Source organism: Crocodylus siamensis, chromosome 2, assembly GCF_052110815.1.
Source record: "Crocodylus siamensis isolate JL-2025a chromosome 2, ASM5211081v1, whole genome shotgun sequence".
NCBI classification, from domain to species: Eukaryota; Metazoa; Chordata; order Crocodylia; family Crocodylidae; genus Crocodylus; species Crocodylus siamensis.
In genome coordinates, this window is record NC_143396.1 from 65,523,894 (window position 1) to 65,545,860 (window position 21,967).

At 41.8% G+C, this 21,967-nt stretch overlaps 1 protein-coding gene across 6 annotated transcripts in view; it reads left to right on the top strand.

The window, feature by feature from the left end:
- FAT1 (FAT atypical cadherin 1) overlaps positions 1-21,967 on the top strand; it is a 164,614-nt gene that overhangs the window by 72,173 nt on the left and 70,474 nt on the right. For all 6 annotated transcript variants that reach the window (XM_090036045.1, XM_090036047.1, XM_090036041.1 and 3 more), the window contains exon 4: positions 16,251-16,312. In XM_090036045.1, coding sequence (XP_089892171.1) covers positions 16,251-16,312 — 62 coding nt within the window. The remainder of the gene's footprint in view (positions 1-16,250; positions 16,313-21,967) is intronic.

Below are 21,967 nucleotides of genomic sequence, written 5' to 3' on the forward strand. Positions count from 1 at the left end.
AAAGTTCACGACTGTACTGTAACTGAAGGCTTTCATTACACACAGTTGATTAATAAACTTCTGAAGGTATATTCTAACAATTGGATTGGGATAGCTAGAAGCAGAATTTGGCCTTATCTGTTTCTCACAGAGTTAGCAGGGACTTTGTATGATGGTTTTCTAATTGGCAAAAGGCTGACTTTCTAATCCCAATGTACATTTTTCTTTTTTATGTGCATGTATGTTTTTGGAAGTTCTGTGGGTTCTAGACCCAGTGGACAAGATTTTTGTTTTATCTTGTTATTTTTCAATAGCTTTCAAATAGTCCTGACATTTTTCTTGTGCTGTAATTGGAGATCCACAGTGAATATTCTAGGAGTATTTGCCTATTTAGATAAAAGTGGTTGATTTATATAAAATGAAATTCCTGACCACAGAAGTAACCAGTATGGACAGTTTGCTCCCTCTGTTTTAAAATTCCCAGAATATTTCTGTCTGAAATGAAACTACCAAATAATAAAGGTAAAATGGGGCAGGCTTAAAGTTCTTAAGCTGTTTGCACAGCAAGATGCAGCCTCCATAACTGCTGAGTCAACATCAATTTAATGTTGTTGATGGTTTACTTGCATTGATGATCTTTATCAACTCAGTCAATTCAAGGTAAAAAAATCAAATATTCAACTGTTTAGCTATGTTACACGTCATAGCCAGTGTTTTGCAGCTACTCAGAGGCTTAAAGTGACAGAAAAGTTCAGAGTTATATATATGCTTTTTAAATTTTATTTTAGGAATTCATCACAATCTTTCTTGTTCTATACTCGCTCAAAAATGTTGTGGGAAATTAATCTTGAAATGTAAAAAAAAATGTTTGCAGGAGTTGAACTGACCCTTAAAATCATTCCTTTACTTTTAAATGTTTCTTCATTGCTGAACATGATTTTTGTTACACATTAACAGCCAAAATGATAATTTGAGTAGTATACACTTGTATTAGCAAAAATAATTTTGTTGTTAATATTTTATAGAGAAAAAAAATATATACACAGCATAAGAGCTTTTAGTCTATAGCGGTTAAAAAGGCTGAGCATCTGTACTTCTTTGTCTACTAATCACACTGAAGTTACTTTCAGAAAGAGAACTTTTGATCTCTACTTATTCCTATAGTTCACTTTAAAACATTCCAGCATGTTAACAGTTTTCTGTAGTCTTAGTATTACTTCTGAGGATACAACCAAGCACTTTCCCATAATGATCTGATCATTAAACACAATTTTTTTAAACTTCCTAATACAAAACATTTAGATTTAAATCGTTTATTCACTTGACTATCTTCCAGTGTTTGTATAAAACATTTTTTTGTTTCTAACCCATACATTAATAATCTCTGGCTGGCTGCAGGTCTTCTCTTTACTCCCTGCATGAAATCATTAAAATGATTAATGCCTACTCTGATCAGCAAATTCCAGGTCATTGTAGTTGGACACTGTTGAAATAGTGTGAGGAAGTAGGTCTAATAGGCACATGCATGGAAATTTGTTTATGGTAGGAGGACTAAGTTCCATGGCTATTGATTAACACTGTGAATGGTGCTCTGAAATATTACATAGTAGATTAAGTACTGACCCTTGATCCAATATGTAGAGTCCTGTGATCTTTCCTGGCAACACACACAATGTACATAAACAATGTTATTGTATTTTATTGAGTGTCTAATGTCCTGGCACAGGTTGATTACTGAAGGCCAGACTGTTACCTTTGCTGCTTAAAATTCTGTCTTCAGTAGTACTGAGATATCAGTCATTCTTTATTACCTTACTAAGTTATCACAAGATCCATGGAACTGTTCAAAGAACAAGGTTTAACTACAGTAAGAGCTTCAGAAAGTAACAGGCACTAATTCAGCCAAACAGTTAAGCAAGTATTAAGTCCCCTTGAAGCAAGTTGAACTGTGCATACTTCAAAATATGTGCATATTTAAATGCTCTTTTGAAAGAGATGGACCTATTTAATGCACATATTTAAATTGCATTGCTAGTATCTATGTGACTGTAGGTACATGCAAAGAAGAGTGTGATAGTTAACCCTGTTAAGGGAGTATGTTTGTCACTGTGAATACCAAAACTATTCAGTTTCCCTCCAGTGTAATGGTTGATTAGACTGATTTTTTTTCTCTTGACTCAACAGCCTGCATTCATCAAGAATGTGCTATAACAACATACTGACCAGTTTAAAATAATCTGTGTCTGACTGCCAAGTGGTGAATGATTTTAAAAGAAATAAATATATTTTCTCTTTCGAAAAGCAAAATCCTGGTATTAATTCCAATTGTTTGAAAACTGGTGGTAGTTAATCCTGTTGCTTTTCATTAACCTACGAACCACCTTTGGTTTTGAAAGCATAGTTTAAAAAACTCCCTTGTGTTTGGTCACAGCATATTTGAATAAGATAAGAAAAAACCTTACCCATTATTTGTTTAATATTCTCCCCCTCCCCCCCAGTAGTCTGTTAACAAGAAGTTGGGGGCAGGGGGAACAGGGCTAAATCAGGGGTAACAATTGTACTTAATGGAGTTGCGGTAGTAGGAGCAGAGTAGGTACTATTTTTGTACATGGAATAAGTGAAACGGTTGCTATGAGCACTGTATTCAGTTCATCCGTCTACATTTTTTTTTAAAATGATGTTGAAAAATGGGAGACATTTCAGAAAAATGCTGCAAGGGAGAGATTTAGGAAGCTTAATCTGTTTAGTTTGTCAAAGTAAGCAGTGACTGTTGTCTTTAAGTACTTGCATGGCAAGGAACCACCTAATATTATAGAGCTGTTACCCTTTCTAGACCAAACAAATTCCAGCGGCTAGAAATAGAAGCCAATTTGAATTGGAAATATGGAGCACACTTTTAAGGGAGGGTAATTTAACTTTGGGTACCACTTATCTGGGGATAGAATAGATTTTATCACTGGGAAGCTCTTATATCAAACCTGAATTGTATTTCTAAAATAAAGTATGTAGTTCAATCAGAATAGTCCTGTGAAGGCAGACTAGGTTATTATAATGGTCCTTTCTATATCTTCAGAACTTTGTGTTACAAAAACAAAAAAATTAATTTGTTTCACAAAAATGGGCAGAGGAGTTCAAATGCCTTCTTTCCCCTTTACTCACTACAGTGTTAGAGCAGTTTGAGAGAACCCGTACTGATGTTTGTGGTAGCCCAATTTTTGCCAAGGAGACCATAATTCTCTGACCTCTCTGAGATGGCACAGACCCCACTCTACTTCTACATTCTTCTGAAGTGCACAGAGTTCCTTCAGTGGATCTTAACATGGCTGTTAATTGCAGGTCCTTCATGTGAAACACTCGTTGAATTGCTCTGTTACCATGTGACCATAACAGTTGTTAGCAATCTCATTGGTTCACAGGTTTCAAAGTTGGGAGCTCTTTTTTCCTGGAATCTCAATACTGCGAAAGAGCTTTCTCAGATGTGGAGCTATACTTTCACTGCTGCTGTAAGGTGTAGTCTTACTCTGAGGCTGCTGAGAGCAGCCACCTTTCAGGCATCAAAGGATGCAGACAGATGCAACACTTGAAATGTTTCTAAGTGAAAGGTACTTGGAAATACTTCATAAAGGAAATACTTCAGTTGAGAGATGTACATAGTACCAATTGAACTATTTCAGTCTCCCTTAGGACTTCCCAGGGCAAGGTTGGAGGTTTGGCTACAGCATCCCTTAGGACTCTCCATGGGGTGAGAGAAGAGGTTGTAACCATCAGCAGCTCCACACTCTCTACTCCCAGCCTTTCCTCCACTTGCAGGGACAGGAGGCAGAGGGGAGGGCAGAGTGGAGAGACAGGGAAGAGAGGTCAGGGAGGGTAGTGCTTGGGCCCCACAGCCCTGTTGCTGAGATTGACACTCCAGCCCCTAATCTCCTGAACCTCTCCTATTCCCTGCTTAGCTAAGTGGAGAGATGGAGGGGACTAGGGTAGGAGCCCCCAGTGGCAATGGCTGGGGTCCTGGGAGTCATTAGGGGTCTGGCTGGAGAGGTAAAATTTGCTCTAGTTTTGGCAGGGAGAGGGTTTATCTGGGGGCACTGCTGCAGCCATTGAGGGACCAGCTCTATTTCCCTGGCATCCTGCTTGCTCTGCGCACCAGATACGGAAGCGTTGGGAGCTGCAGCTGGGCAGGAACGCAGAGCATGGGGATGGGGCTGGCGGCAGTGCAGAGCCCATGGCCAGGGGGCGGCAGCAGCATTGAGCTCAGGTGGGCAGAGTATGGGTGTGAGGGAGTATTTTGGGGGAGGGAGGAGTGTTCCCTCTAAGCTGTGTGGTGTGTGTGGCTGCACAGGTGTGCCTGGCAGCATGGCATGAGTGTGCCAGCGCAGCTGTGCATGCTGTGCAGCTTAGAGGGAATGCTGGTGTGGGGACCCTCCTGCATTATTCCCCCAAGGTGTGCAGCCCCCACAGGTAGCAGGAAGTGGAGGCACTCATGCCAAGCGCAGACGCGGCCTCCTAGCAGCACGCGGCTCTGGCCAGATCTGCATTCCGTTGTAAGAAGCCTGGGCCCCTGCTTCCCCGTGAAGTCCCAGGACCTCTGTGGCAAGGGCTAGGGCGTGTGTAATGGGGAACCCTGGAGATAGAGGCAGCTTACCGGGCTGTGCTTCTTGCCCCTGCCTGCTGCTGCCGCCACCTGCAGGGCCTATGCACCATGGGGGAATGTCGGGAGATGCCCACACCCCCCACACTTCCTCACACTCCTCATCCTCCCTGACACCCCACAGATGCTGCACACTGACACCCTGCCCCACAACCCCCCCATCATACCTTATTGCCCCCCCCAGATGTAGCCGCACGCCCACTGTACACATCCCCCCACAAGTTCCTCCACACAATATACAAGATGAAGGCTTTATTTTTGAGTTTTTGTGCAGTCCCCTGTATATACGCTATACATATCATAACAAAAATATATTTTGTAATAAAATTAAAATATGTTATAGTAGGTGTTTGACTTTTTGTGTATACTCTAGTTTTTGTCTGGTTCTAAGGTGGCAATCCCACTCTTCCCCCAAAAGGAGTATTTCTAGAGGGCAAGGGGAGGGATTTCCGGTAGCAAAGGTCAGGGGGTTAGGGGCGGGACTTCCAGTCACAAGACGGCAACTATCAAGGGGCAGGGCTACCCATGCAGCCCTCTACAGCTCATCAAGACTCGTTAAGCGGTCCTCCAGTCAAAATAATTGCCCACCCCTGTTATAGACTAACTCATTGAAAAAGGCACCAGCTTTCCTAAGTGACTGCTTACTTTGTGAAATGCTGTCAGTGGACCTGGAGAGAGCAGGGGTACTAAACAGAAAGGAATAAAGTCACATAAATATGAAGGAAGGGGACCTGCTGGGAGAGGCAAAGGTGGGTTGAAGGGACACAAGGGGGAGAAAAAGTAGTTAATCCACTGAAGGACATAGGGGTTATATAAGCTAGCTATGGAATAAGAAACCATAATCTCTGCTGAAGCTACACTTCACATTAATCTGTGGATGATTTCTTGTTCTGAAATCTTGCATTCAAGGAGTTTTTAAAAATTGTTTAAGAACAACTGCTCCAAGGTCATTGTTTAAAGTATTCTCTTACAGGCCTTTGGGTTTTTCTGGAATTTATGCCAAATGGATGTCCAGCTGCAACCTTTATCCCTGCAATCAGTGTGCATGCATTCTTTCATGCAGGAACTGCTTCATGTATCCAATGCAGAGAGATGGCAGAGCAGCACTATAAGCAGATAATAGCATATATGACATTGGTAGAGGAGCAGGTGAATGAACGCTGGGTATTACTTTGGCCATGTTTGGTCCAATGACTGTGTGTATGTTGATGAGGGGTATAGCTGGCATCTGGGTCTTTGCCAAGACTTGGTGGCTTGTGAAGAATAGGAATTAGTTTGCTGCTGGACAGATTTTTTTTTTTTTAGGTTGGGTAGGCTGCCTTTAAACTAGAACAGGCTTGTCACCCAAGGCTACCTTGAAATAGTCATCATTTTCCAGGAAGAGTTGGAGGTTGTTAGTGTTATGTCAGAGTTATTCAAGCAAGGGGCTTTAGGTGACAACAAGAGGTATTCTGTTGCTCTTGTCACGGAGGTGGTATTGTAGCAGGTCAGAGTGGAGTCTAAGTCTGTCTCTGTTGATTTGAGTGGCTATGGCTTTGGGACTGTATTGTAAGTGTAGGAACCCCTGGACCAGATCCTTCAGGTGTACATTCTGGTTGGTGTGATCAGAGCAGACTTGGTTATATTCTATCTGGACAGTCTGTCTGTAGAAGATTGATACAGCAGTGTGTGTAGCATGCTTATCCCATTACCTGGACTAGCTTTAATAACCTTTATGTCCCTCAGTGGCTTTGGTTTTTCTCTTTTGATGTCTTCAACCCACCTTCAACTCCCGTAGCAGTGCCACCTCCCTTTCCTTCCCCTTTTCCCTATTCTTTGTATTTAAAGAATTTACTCCTATTTAGTACTGCTGATCTCTGCATTCATCTAACTGCTTCCAGCTATGAAAACTATGCCTTTCTGAGTGACTTGGTTTTTGAGGCTATAACTAAAACATGTTGCATTTGTCCTTGGGATTCTGTCGACATATACTTCCACCATCCCATTTCAAGTACCTGTGAAATATGCCAGGTAAAATGTGGTAATGCTTTTCCCCTGGGACATGGTCCTGCTGGTCTGTTAGGATTATTGTGGTTCATTCCAGGGATAAGCTGGTCAGGCTGGATGCTTAGAGACATGGTAGGGGGGAAACTTTACTTTTAGGTCTGTGTACCCCTGCACCAAGCACAGCCCATGCCCAGGAACGCATAAGCTATACAGGCTCTGGGGAGCTGGTAAAGTGATGCATACATATCTGTCAGCACCCAGGCTGTGTCCTCTTGCTGGCCACCTACTGGCAGAAGAGCTGCTGCAGAGGGTCTAAGAAGGTTGTTAATGGCTATGTCACTTTTGTTTTGAGTCAGGTCAAAACCTGGGATAATCAAGACCCTCTCAAAGAAGTCTGTATTCAGCCTCAGGTGCCACTGTTGTGCCTTCTGGAGGGTGGGCTGCAGCTGCAGGCTGGGACTGTGTTGGGCTCTTACAGGCACATTGTGGAGTGGGGTTGGGCTGGGCTGTGCTTGGGGCAGGTGGCACCACTGGGAGGGGGTTATGGCGAATTTTGGGGGGGGGCTGCAGCCCCCCCAACCCTCTACCAGCGTCACCACTGCCTGCCCTAAGTGCACCCCAGCCTATGGCTAGCCCACCCCGTCGATGCCCCGTGCAGATCTGGGAGCACACACTTCCCCCTCCCCCATGCCCTCCTGGGGTGCATGCAGTGGTGGGAGCCTCCTTCCCCCCTGCATCCCTCAGACGAGACTCAGCTCCGTCCTGCCTTGGCTGGGCAGCACCTGCCCCAGCCCCACTCCCTCCCTCTCTTCAGGGACCTTGATCTGCCCCCCTCACACCCCTTCCCTCCCACCACAACAGACTTACCATCTGCACGCAGCTTTCCATGTTGCATCAGAAATTGGATCAGAATTGGCGATATGCCTTAAAAATTGGCTATCGGTATCAGCCCCCCAAATCTGTGTTGGTATGCTCCTATCAACAGCATATTGGTTAAGTGGGTAGCACTCTGCCCTGGGTGCACAACATGCTGTCACCGCTGCTGCAAGATGCCAGCAGTTCCGGAGCAGCTCCTCGCCCTGCCAGTGCTTCTGGGACTGGTCTCCATGGAAACCCCAACCTTGCAGTATCACAGAGCTGCTGCTGCTGGGGTCTCCATGCAAACCGGTCCCAGCCATGTGGGCAGGAGCTGCTGGGAAATGGAGTCCGGACACCAGCTGGATCTGCCATTTTGCCCACCCCTGTATTAGAGGCATAAGGAACTTTGGAAAAAACAGAAGTGAGCCTTAGTGTGTGTGTGGAGGGGGGGGACTTAGCTCAGGTTATTCCTGTAAGTACTGAACATTATTTGCATTAAGTTTGAGTATGTTTTATAAGTATATAAAATCATAGAAATTTAGGGTTGGAAGGGATCTCAGGAGGTCATCTAATCCAGTGCTTCTCAAACTGTCTGATGTGGCGGACCAGCAATTTTTTTTCCAGCAGGCCAGGGACCAGTGCCCGGTTCAGCCGGTGGCAGCAACTGCGTGTAACAGCGTTACACAAATACATGACCTCTTTTTTTCTTTCTTTTTCCTTGCCTCACGCGACGTGACGTCACCTGGAGTGTTGGAATGTATGAACTATGGTGCTATGATATATCAATGTTATGCTTCTGAATATATATTTCTTTCTTTCCTGGCAACTCGCTGCGGACCAGCGAATATATTTCTTTCTTTCCTGGCAACTTGCTGTGGACCGGTGACTGGTGGCTCACGGACTGGCACCAGTCCGCGGACCACCACTTTGAGAAGCACTGATCTAATCCACCCCTTGCTCAAAGCAGTATCTTCCCTAGCTATATCATCTCAGCCAAGGCTTTGTCTAGCTGGGTCCTAGAAACCTCCAAGGATGGGAGATTTCATAACCTCCTTGGGTAAGCTGTTTCAGTACTTTTAGCACTCTCCTAGTGAAAGAGATTTTTCCTAATATCCATCCTAAACCTCCCTTGCTGCAACTTGAGACCATTGCTCCATGTTCTGTCATTTGCCACCACGGAAAACGGTCTAGCTGCATCCTCTTTGGAACCACCCTTCAGGTTGGCTATTATTAAATCCACTCCCCATCTTCTCTTCTCCCGACTAAATAAGCCATTCCTTCAACTTCTCATCGTAAGTCAGGTTCCCCAGTCCTCTGCCATTTTTATTGCCCTCTGCTGAATTCTCTCCAGTTTGTTCACATCCTTTCTGTAGCAGGGGGCCTAAACCCGGACACAGAACTCCAGATGCAGCCTCACCAGTGCTGAATAAAGGGGAATAATGACTTCCCTTGATCTGCTTGCAATACTCCTGTAACGCAGCCCACTGTGCTGTTAGCCTGCTTCACAATAATGACATGCTATTAACTCATATTCGTCTTACTGTCCACTGTATCCCCCTGGTCCTTTTCTGCAGAGCTGCTGCTTAACCAATTGGTCGCCAGCCTGTACTGGTGCATGGGACTGTTCCATCCTAAGTGCAGGAATTTTAATTTAACTTTTTGTATTTAAAGTTCCAGATTCAATTATGTTAGGGTTGTTGGTTGGAGCTGTGTTGGTCTGAGGACATGGGTAGAAAAGATTCTTTAGGTAGATGTGTGATATCTTCCAGAAAGTTGGCAAAATTATTCTTTGCAAGCTTTTGGGCACAAATGCCCTTCAGCATAGGGAAAGGCTTACCTTCATTGGTAAATCTATTTAGTTGGTCTAATAAAAGGTTCAGTTACTGGTTTTAAATGTACTTTGTTTTTGGTTTCCTCTAACGTGACAGTCTCACAGGGGGGAAGTGTTTTATTTGAAACACATGGCAAAATTGTTCTTTCCTGTCCGTTTTTGGAGAGGGTCAACTTTGAGTGGAGGGAGGACTTCTGTTTCTATACAAGCTTAGATGGCCAAGGATTATATAGATTTAGTGTTCTTTTAAACACTAATAGCTTGCTCTGGGAATAAAGTTTGATCACTGCACCCTCTGCTGACTGAACAGCTGTCTATGTAACAGCAGAATTAAACAGCGATTGGGACATCAGCAACACTGATTCATTTTGCTTTAATTTTTCAGAGTCATAATGGTACATTAAAAATGGAAAATAAAAGGATACAACCAGTCAGATTTTATAAATATTTTAAAGTATGGTTCCATTCAGAAAATCATTGTAAAAATTGGCCTTTCGCCTCTGTTTTCTTCTGCTGGTTTTAGTGATAAAAAAGAGTTTGAACTACTTTTTACTTATGTTTAAACCTGCAGAGCCAGTGCAGGTAAGATTGAGGAAGCAGGATTCTTTCTTTTGCATTGTTATTGAAAAAACTCAAGTTCAAAGTACATCTGTTCACATTAATTCAAAGTTAACTGGACTCAACACCTATTTTGGCTTGTAGCACCTTTGTTACTGGTGATTTATATTAATGTTTTTATTATATATATAAGTAGAGACAGAGCCCTTTGCCTCTCCTATCCCACACTGAATTTACAGGTAGACAGTTCAGGATTTTTTTAACCTTAAACTGAGGAGGCTTGAGAGAGAAATTAATGAGACAGTAAGCCTAAAAACCTCACCTCCTTTTCTGATACCATTTTGTCACCTCTGAGGTCTGCCACATTAAAGAGACTTACAGTACAGCTTTTGATGATAAAGAGAATCATGAAAAATGAGTTAACTACATCTTTAAATACTTCAAGTAATTCTTAAAATAGCACATTACAAATTTAATTTATCTTTAGTTTATTTGTCAGGAGTGAAATTCAGAAGTGAACCCTTCTCTTACAGAAGCTGATATGGTTTTATGAAGTGAACAAGTGCTTTTTATTTTTCTAAATTAAATCTTTGCTCTTCGTAACTAAAATAAGATGTATTTGGGACTCAGGCTACTTTTAATACTCTTTATTGTAATATGTAGCTTTAGCATTCAGAAGATAATAAATTAGCACTTGTATAGCACCTTGCAAGTTTTAACTAATTGGTATTTTGCCAAAAGGAGCATGATCAGTGGTGTTATGCTGTTTTCACAGATGAGAAAATTGATATAAAGAGCTTAACATGTGATTAGCATTAAGTCAGAGGGTAACCAGGAAGCTGAGCTTGGACTAGAACAAAATTCTCTCAAAATCTGTTTTCATAAGTAACAAGTTTTATTTATACTATTTACATAAAGCTCTAAATTATTATTTTAATTTTAGGTCTTTACTTTTGTTTCTAAATATTTTAATGAGACTTAAAATGTGAATCTGAAGTGATTTTAGTATGGGGATGAACAACTATAACAGAAATGGTTGGATACATAGACAAGACTATGTCATGAGGCTGAACTCAGAAGAGAAAGGAAAGCAACAACAAAAATCACCATATTCTGTTCTATGATTATTTACAACGAGCAAGGTTTTTACGATTAGTTCTGGCTATGCATGGTACTCTGTTTATCATAGCAGAAAAGTTGTGAACTTTTCAAAGGCTTACTTAGTAATTAAGTTTCACTTATGAAAATGTGTTAGGAAGATGAAGATGTGATGAGTTTTGACATATTACAAACTTGAAAATCGCACCAATTTGCTAGAAATATCACTTGTTCATCCTTAGCTTATTAATGTTTTTTTCATAAGGTTGTGTTTTCCCAAGGATGACTGACCTTTCTCACCCATTCTGTAGAAAGTATCTATTGATTCACATGCAGAATAATACTCAAATGTAAGTCATTCTCTCACACTCTAGTTTGTGTGCCTTTCACTTACCAAGAGGTGATAATAAAAGGAATAGGAAAATGTGATTCTAAACTGACACTTAGATGGTCATTTTCTGAACAGAAATGGTCTGATTCTCAACAGTGAGTAAGATGTGTGTGCACTGAGTTTGTTTTCTACTAGATGAGACAGATTTCAGAACAGACCTAGCTACTAGCCTGAACCACTTTGGTGTTAAATTAAGCTTCATCCTCTGCTTGTCTTCATTAAGCTATTACATCATATGATCAGATCGCACAGAATTCTGAGAACCCTGATATGAAATCATAGGGTAGGAAGTAACTTCAAGATTCAAATCTGCAATTTCATCTCCATCTTTTATTAATGTAACATAAGTATTTTAAAATATTTATTTAAATTTGTAAACTATTTTTCATGTTTTTTCTAAAATAGCCTATATTGCTGATACCCGAAGAAAAGAATAGGGCACAGTTGGGTGAGTGGGAACAGGAGGAAAAAAAGAAATCCTTTCAAATGTTAAATTCAGTATTAATATTTCAGTTGATCATATTTTATCCTTAAAACTGCTCTCCTAGAACATTGAATGATTTAGTGCAATAGATATTACAAAATCAGTAAGTTGCAGAGTCACATTATTGCACTCGATTCACATGCACAGGGTAAAATTCCAACTCCATCCTGGCTCCAGATCACTGGGAGGTCAGTGGGGCCACAATTTCACCTAGCATTTCAGCTGATACTGATGAGTTTATTACATTGCAGCATAAAGATGTGTGACCGTGACCACAATTTGGGAGAGTTTTAAGCATATAATTAAATACATCCATACTCATCACAGTACTTCACATTCAAGGCTTTCCATTATTTACTATAGATTATAAAAGGTTCATTTCATATTGCAGCACAGTAGCCATCTCATTTCAATAGATAAAGATCATATTTTTCCATTAAAGAGGAGTAGTTAGCCATGTTAGTTTGAAGTTGGGCAAAAGGCAGAGCAGGGTGTCATTGTGGAGACTGACTCATTCAGAAAGTTGAGCTTTTGTAAGTGACAGCCCACTTTTTCAGATTCTAGCAGACTGTTGCTTACAAAAACCTATGCCTGTCTGGATGACTTAGACTCCAAGGAGCAACCCTAACTTTTTCAATTCAGAAAGAGTTAAATGCAAAGAATGCAGTGCATGTATGTGTGATTCTAAATCCAAAGGTGTTATTTCCTTTGTTGGCACTAGTTTCTGCTGATTTTACAGGATATACATGATGAGGGTTTAAACCCTCCTGTTAACAACCTGAAGTATTTCAACAGAACTGTGTGGCATGCAACATCATGAGCCTTCGTCAAAAGACTGTTGCTACTGCTGGAACATGGCTGTTAATAGATGAAAGCCTGTTTATCTTAAATACAGTGTTTGTTTATTGGTTTCCAAAATCTACCAGTCAGTTTCAGTAATGTAGAAAAATTTACTCTGATAAATTAATAGATTGTAATCTGTAGAGCATGGTTGTATTCTAGATGTCTCATTTGGAACATTTATTTGCAGTAAAGGTGGGATATGTGTGTTAATGTTTACATTATTGCTTAATACTTTTGTAGATATTATTTGGAATTTACTATTAATGGTTCAAGCCCTCAGTGCTCTCTTTCAATGCAAGTTAAAGCCAAAAAGGCTGTAGAAAGGTAAAACTTACTGAAGTAACACAGGTTTTTCCTCATGGAGTTGTGCCTACATGCTGCTGCTATAAGGGAAGGATTTTTAATCTCATGATAGGAGTGTGAACTGAACATCTAGATCAGTGGGGCCTACCTGTTTGGCAAGTATGCTGCAAAGTAAGCGCCAGATGCTCCCAGAATACCACTTTGATCCCCTTTTGCCTGACCAATCTATTGCTTGTTTTTTTTACTCCTTACCCTGCCTGGCACCTGTTACACACACAGGCTGCCCATGCCACTTGTGGCACTTGTGCTGCAGGCTGGCCACTCCTGATTGAGGATCCATATTACTCTCCACAAATGATGTTAGCCCCCTCTGAATTCTTTTATGGAATTCTACATATTCATAACCCCATACTCGCTTTCCCCTGTGGTTTTCCTCTGCCCCTTTTGGTTGGCCTTTAAGCATTAAAATAATGCTGTTGGGCTTATAGAAGTTATATGTTCTTTTGGATGTGGACTATCTTTGTGACTGGTTGGCCATCGTATGACACCGTCAATTGGCTGAATGTGGCATGTTGTATTCATTGTGTGATTAACATGCTAATTGCACCATAAATGTATTATTTGCCTGGGATCTCAGTGTGTGGTTGCTTCCAGTGTGCCTATTTAGAACTTTCTCAGAAACATTCATTGGCTCCCCAAAATGTGGCATGTAGGGGAACTGCTTTTTCCAAAGTTCCACCTTTAGTTCCATAAAGGCTGTGTGAGAGAAGGGGGACGGACATCTTATTCACCATTTGTAACTCTGCAGCTAACAATACTGTTTACTCCTGCTAGTGCACATGACAAGAAAAGCATAATCCGCCTTGAGCGAGGGGCTTGGAGAAAGCTTTGTCTTTGAGTGTATGACATGTTTCAATTTGTCACTATTTGAAGCTCTATAATCATTATGGAACTTGTAGACATGAGAAATCACTTAAATCATACAGATACAAGGTTTGCTTGTTTTATTTTCCTTTTTTCTTCTCTTTAAATGTATAGCACTTTAACAGTACTAAATGAAGCATTGCTTGTTTGTTTTCATGTTTTTGTTCCTATTCTGTTTGAATTATACAGTAACCAAACCATATTATAATATTGAATTATAATCAACTCTAATACGTTATTAACAGTTGTTGGTAGTGAGGAGGAAGAATACTAAAGTAAACTAAACTAAGATTGGTAAAAACATAAATAAATAAAAATAAACAATGGAAAACCAAACTGCTGGAAAATAGTTTTGACCATAATTGAAAGGTCTGTGGTTTACACTATTTACTTTTTGAAGAATGGCAGTTATAATGATTGACATTTGTTCTATTGCCTTCTGTGAGTTTTCTTCATATTATTCAGTAATGGCTACCCATTTTGTTGATGTACATAACCTAGAACTCTTGCAGCAAAAACTTTGCTAACTATGAACTAAAGCCATAAAATTCTACTTTTCTTGTAACTTCTTTTTAAGTAAAATTGGAATCTTATTCTATTGATGTGGGTTATTTTATTCTGAAGCTTTAATTTACCTGGAGCTCTGAGGCAAAACTGAAGACCTTTTTTCTTTGCTGTACCACCTCAGTTTTGAAAAGCTGATACATGAATTTGTGATATATTGTACAAAACGTGACTGTTAATAAAGAAATGTCATTAAACAAACCAAATGGGTGTTAGATGATCTGAGTTCTACTGTTTTTGCCACTGATTTGGCAATTCACTAATGTATCCATATTTCTGTTCGTGGAAACAGGGTAATGGTATCTACCTAACATAGCTCACCCAGAGGTAGTTAGCTATATTGGCCTAAAGTTAGGCAGAAGACAGGGCAGGGTGGCACCTTATACAGACTAACTTGTTCAGAGAAGCATGAGCTCTTGTCGGCTAGAGCCTACTTCATCACTTGCTATGAATGGACTTACAGAGGGCATATACAAGTCCATTCAGCATCTGATGAAGTAGGCTCTAGCCTACGAAAGCTCATTCCTCTGAATGAGCTAAAATGGTACTTTTACATGTGCTCTGAGGGAGAGGCAGCTCCAAGAGCCCCTCTAATTAAAGCTCTGTAGCATCTTGTGCATCAGCTTTTCTACACTTCAAAATGGTGGTGGGGGTGCTGAACTGAAGCTTGTTCAACAAGTTTTAGTTCCTTCACCCCCTCTGCCATTTTGAAGTGTGGGGGTACTGACACGAGACAGGAGGCTCCTAGAGTTTGGTAATTACCACGCTTCAGCAGACTCAGTTCTGATACACTGTAATAGTGCACTAGACCAGGCTCTGCACTCATGTATAGGCAACCTAAGGTGCTAACCTGCCCTGCCTTCTGTCCTTACTTGGAGATCTTTTAGGTAAGAGGTGCTGTAGAAGTACAGTGTATAATTTTTCTTGTATCATGAGTGCATCTCGATGGCTGATGACATTAGGAAGGATTAGTTTAAGTAGGACTTGTTCATAGCTAGAATCTAACTCCAGTCTCATTCTCATTGAGCTTTCTGTTGCTTTGGACATTATTAATAAAATCTTTCTTTTCCTCACATTTTATTCTGGCACTCCTTCATTTCCCTCGTTCTCTGTCATTTTGAACTTCACTATTCTTAGCATTCTTAGTCCCACAACACCACATTTTTGCCCGTAAAACTTGGAATATTTGCTCCTTTCTTTCTATCTTTATCACTAAAATATGTTTGTCACTTTCTTGATTACTACATCCTCCTCCTCAGTGGATTTGTATCAAACAAATATTTCCCTGTGATGGCTGATTAAGCCTGCTTTAAATTACTATTTTTTTTACTGGTGAAACAGTTTGGCTATAATTCAAGAGAGGATCTGTGCTTATTCTTCTTACCACAATGAATAGCAGGATTCTTCTGCTAAAATGGCTGGCAAATGCTAAAATTAATTTATGAATGAGCACACCTTGGAATTAAAGACAGTTCACATATTGGTTAGATTTAGTATGTGGGATGCACTTGTGATTCCTGTTGTGCTATGGGAGATGTACAGATGTATCGGAACACAATTAAGTCTGTTGCCTAAAGGCTCAAAACAAATCAGCTCTGGGTCAAGTTCTGACAGATATCTTCATAGCTGTAAAGAATGTAATTTTTTTTTAAACAAATATTTAAATGCCGCAGAAACAGATGAGACCATGAGGGTAGCCATAACAATAATTTCTGTCTTGACCTAATCTCCATCCCAGTTATTTTTGTGGAAGGACTGATGAATTGCTGTGTTATGTTTGCAGGTCTAATTGCAACCACATCAAGAAGGCTAGACCGAGAACAGCAAGGAGAGCACATACTGGAGGTAAATAATTCTCTTAGATCTCTGAAATATAGTGAAAGTGATATTTTCTATGAATATTCCATACAAAGAACTCAGAGAATAGAAGTAAAGCATCCTGGTTATCCAAAGATTGCCATTCATAGAAATACATATCTTTCAGTAATTTTTTAGAAATAAAATAATTGGGCAGATTATGAGATTGTGTAGATCTTATAAATATGTCTTGAGATCAGATGGGTTGTAATGGAATGAGTTTGCTCCACTGTTTCTATTAAGCTACATATGTGTTCTCAGCTGAGTGACTTAAATAGTCACTCAGCATGGTCTGTCCCCAGCTAAGGAATCGGGGACTTGCAGAGTGTTTATGCGTCTTCAATACTGACTCATATTGCAGCTGGTTTTAGGGAGGACAGAAACACATAAGTAACTATTCTGAATTGATCACTTCTGAGGCTGCAGAGTAGCCCAAGTTTAGACCAGGGGTCAGCAACCCTTGGAATGTGTGCCAGAACATGGCATGGGAAGGTATCTTGCTTGGTATGCACACCTAGGGACGGACGGCTGCAAAGGGCCTGATCTTTGTTGTGGCCAAGCAGTCTCAGCCCCTTCCCTGCTATCCACCTAGAGGCATGCATGTACCTGTTGTCAGCAACAAGCCAGGCCATGGCTCTGTGGACCCCGGTGCATCCAACTGCAGCCTCCCAGTTGGCTGCCACAACTTCCCAGACTCTTGGCCATAGAGCCCAGGCTGCAAGCAGCTGTATGAGGAGCTGAGGAGCCTTGGTCTGGCTCATTCCTTGTGACAGGTGTGCCTCTGGGCAGAGGGCAGGGAAGGGGCCAGGGCTGCATGGCTACAACAAGGATCATGCCTCTCAAGGCTCCCCCACCATCCCCTCCAGCATGCCAACATCTTACAAGTTGAGGTTGTGAGTGTTTTTGGTCCTCTGCCCAAAAAGTTGCAGATCCCTGGTCTAGGCTGTTTCAGGCAAAAATGGAGACCCTAATGAACTAGGGGCCTAAGTATTGTTATGACTGCTGGGCAAGGTCAGGTAGAATCACTGCTTGTGACTTAGGTGTCCAGATTCCATCTAGGTTCTGGTTAAGCATCACAGAGGTCAGTTAGGCTCTGAGATCAGTTAGGATCTCTACATACCAACACCGACTTTTACCATTGAAGTGAATGGATGCCGTGTAAGAAAGGAGTTTCATTTTTCATAATGTGATTAACTTGCATTCAGAACTTAAGGGTATTTATGTTGGGAAACATGCATACATATAGATGTCTGACAGATAAAACATTAGAAAGATATTTTGGATTCAGAGTCCAATAAGCTATGCCTGAACCCTTTGACAGAATTCTTCTTTTATCATAGAATCATAGCAGATTAGGGTTGGAAGGGGCCACATGAGGTCATCTAGTCCAAACCCCTGCTCAAAAGCAGGACCGTCCCTAGCTAGATCATCCCAGTTAAAGCTTTGTCTACTTGGGTCTTAAAAACCTTCAAGGATGAAGAGTCCACAGCCTTGCTGGGTAGCCTGTTCCAATGTTTTACTACCTTCCTAGTAAGAGAGTTTTCCCTAATATCTAACCTAAACTTCCCTATCTGCAGCTTGAGACCATTACTCCTTGTTCTGTCATCTGCCACCTCTGAGAACAGTCTAGCTTCATCTTCTTTGGAACCACCCTTTAGATAGTTGAAGGCTGCTATTAAATCCCACCTTTGTCTTCTCTTCTCCAGACTAAGTAAGCCCAGTTCTCTCAGTCCTCTCTGCAGAAGTCATGTGTCCCAGCTCCGTAACTATTTTCATTTCCCTCTGCTAGGGCCTTACATACCTTTTAATTCGGGGCGGGCAATTATTTTGGGTGGAAGGCTGCTTACCCAGTAGCAGGCATGGGCGGGGAGGGGCTGCTTCCCCCTCCCTCCCCACACACACACTCCTTCCTTGCATGGATTCCCCCCTCCCCACTTACCTGAGCTCCCCACGCCAGGGCAACCACGTGCTCCCATCCCAGAAACCCTGGCTGGGGAGGGTGGGGGCAGGGTGGGCCCTACTGTTGTTGGAACCCTCCGGGCTTCCCCTGGGTCCTGTTGACAGGAACCAAGGGCAGAGAAATATTAATTTTCCAGATTTTTTTAGGGGTCCCACGGGCTCGCTAGAATAGCCTCATGGACCATATCCAGCCCGCGGGCCGTATTTTGCCCACCCCTGATTTAATTGATAACTGGAGTTCGGTGTTAGTCTTATACCATCTGATCTTCGTGGAAAACAATATATTTTTTTCTTTTTTTAAAGAAACTCAGGAAATACAGTTTCCATATACAGTGAGATCAGTGCTTTGTGGTTATAGTTATACGTGATATCAAACTAACAAAACTTTACATTTGTACAATACAGGCTCTTATTCAACTTTATGAAAGGTGTGATTTATCAAGTAGTGGATAGCTTAATTTTTAGGAGTAAAATCAAAATTTCTACTGGGGCAGAAGAATAATAGAGCCTTTTTCTATTGGAATCCTTTGTTAATAATGCTTTGTACTTGCATGACATCTTTCATTTGAAGTTTCTCAGTGCGGTTTATAAACATTAATTTAATGTCATAAAGTCCCCGTGAGAGGTAGATAAGAAACATTGTACTGCTTGTGTAGGACAGATTTTTCTTTTAACTGCCCAAGGTAGTTAGCATTAGGTAGAAACAGAGCCAATTGATCCTGTGTTTTAAAACAATTTTTAAAAAGTCTGGTTGTGCTGGCCATTGTGTTTGGGTATAGAGTTTTGAGTCAAACTCCCAGCCACCTGCAAAAAAGGGGAATCTGCTTCCTGTTCCCACATTGTATATTGAAACACAGATAATCTTGGCAGGCAAATAAGAAAGCACCCCCCTAAGCAGGCACGTTAGCCACAGTCTTAACAAGCTGAGAACCTGTTTACACATAGCTGTTGCTCCATCTGGTTGAAAGATTTCTCCTTTAAGATGCTTGCCTGTGTTATTGCCCTTGTGTTACAAAAGCCTTTCCTCTGAGTACTGTATCTCATCATCTCCATTGAGATATCTGAGTGTTGTCAGCCTGAAAAATGTGCTCCTTAGTTGTCTCTAAACTTATGAGTGGGTTAGCTCTTGTTTAGGTTCACGTTTGTGAGTGGTCATGCATCTCTTCTGTATATTGTTTTCATGTCTTCTGGCTTTCTCTTTTTTGCAAATGGTAAAAGTTGTTGTTTGATACTTCATCCTGTTGATTTTATTTTTGGGCTATCTCCATGCTAACTCCATTTTTTATCACTTATATTATTAGGCCATGATGCTAGTTTAGTGGCTCTGAGATCTGAAGTTCAGACATTAATATTCCCAGTGATATTTACATTTTATGTAATACTTCACTGGAAATGTGATTCTTTCTGTATTCCAAAGATCTAGATGAGAAGCTGTAACATCAGCTAGCAAAATTCAACAGTACTGCTCCATTACCCATCCTGGGTTTAATCAGAATTTGGAAGGTACCTCAACAAAGAATGCAAGAAATACATTTACTTGTAAATCAAGTTTATTCCCTGATATATCACATTGACCATGTACAGGCTACAGCACAGGAGCCCCACTTTGAACTGGGGTTCCTAGTATGCACAGCACCTTCTTGGAACTCCTCTGTCCTTACATAGCTGGGAGCCAAATTCTCAATGTACAAAGCGAAATGTTTTTCATCTGTTTCATTTCTGGGTCATCTTTGGAGATGATACAAGTGTAGCAATAGGGCAGAATTGGGCTGCAGGACATTTTGTATTAGTCGGAGTGAATAAGGGGTAACAACTGACTCAGGACAGAATCCTGTTTAATTTTATGTGCCCAAGTGGCATTTACCCAGCCACCTAACTTCTGTTTTCTAGTATTAATAGGTTCTAATCTCAGCAGGGGGGCAGTTCACAGCACCAACCCCCTGCTCGCCAGCAGGGAAGAAACTGGTGTTGAGCTTAGGGAAAAGTAGCCCCTCGCCTGCCCCATGACTGGCACTCCCCACTGCAGGTGCTCGCAGCCCATGCAGGGCTGTCCAGAGCAGGCACTGGCAGCCCTAGGCAGGTTGCAGGTGGCTGCAGCACGGGGTGCTGGCCATGGGGCGGGCAAGGAGCCACCTTTTCCCGCACTCAGCACCAGCTTGTAACCCCACCCCACTGCCAGCCTGGCAGTGGAGCCAGGTTACAGGGTGGTGCTGAGTGCAGCGGGGTGGGGAAAGCAGCCCCTCCCTGCCCCATGCCTGGCACCCAGCCCTGCAGCCGCTTGCAGCCTTCCTGGGGCTCCTTTTGCCTGGTCCGGACAGCCCTATGTGGACTACAAGAGCCTGCAGTGGGGAGCGCCGGCCATGGGGCAGGCAAGGGGCCGCTTTTCTCTGCAAAGGGAAGAAGCCCAGGGAAAAGCTGAGCATGGGGGGGAAGCAGTCCTGCCCTATGCTGCAGGCACTCACAGCCTGCATGGGGCTGTCTGCAGTGGGCATAGGCAGCCCCACGTGGGCTACAAGCAGCTGCAGCACTGGACACTGTGTGTGAAGTGAGGAGAGGCTGCTTCCCACCCCCCCCGCCACGCTCCTTTCCTGACCGAGATCCCCCCTGCCCCCACGTACCTGAGCTTCCCGCGCAGGGGCTGCCACGTGCTCCCAGCCCAGAAAACGTAGCTGGGGCTTCCAGCTGGGGGGCAGGGCCAGGTGGCCTTGCTGTTGCAGCCTGCAGGGCAGAGAAATATTAATTTTCTACATTTTTTGGGGGGCCCCATGGGCCAGATAGAAGGCCCGTGGGCCATGTTTTGCCCACCCCTGCATTACGGGATAATGAAAGACAAAATGTCTGAAATAGCCGTATGCCCATTTGCTAGTTTTATGGCAATACCTTTGAAAATAGTTCAGAAAGAAACCCAGGAATTCACAGAAGGGTGGCAACATTATAAGCAGCTTGAGCCAAGTGCTGTACAGCTGGCTAATTAATTGAGCAGTGAAATATTGACCAGATGGGTTGATGGGTTTATTCCTTGTTTGCTATTAAAATAGCACTCCTCATTGCATTCTTGTTTATGTAGTAATAAATAATAATATACTTTGCTGTGCGCGCATCTCTAATTTTCCTAATTTGAAGGTAGCCTTTAAAACTTTTTTTTTCCTTTAAACACAGGTAATTTACCCTTTTTTGTCTTAATATTATTAAGATTTTTTATTGCTGTTTTATCCAACTATCACCATAGATCCTGGTTTTCTCTGATTTAAAAAAAAATCCCTAATTTTTGGATTAAAATCTGCAGGTTCCATGATTAAAACAAAACACCAGTAATATCATAGGTATAGTGTTGTTTCATTTTGATCATGGAAAAATGTGGATGTGGGGTTATTTTTTTTAATTGGAAAATTGGGGATTTTTTTTTATCACAAAACCAGGATCCCTGCTTATTACTTAAATTGACGCCATTATATTGAAACACTCTAAAAGTTCATTTTCATTTCCCTTACAGTTATTAACAGCACGTTAGAAACCCCAAACTGATATTGTTTTCAAATCAAATTTGGGAGGAAGGGAGTGGAGGGGTAGCTGGTTTATTTTTGGGGCCAGGCTAATGATTATTTTGTACAAATAGATAAGTATACTTTGGCATGTCTTGTTCTGTTGCTCCCAGCATGAATGTATCCTGCTCTTCCTTTACTC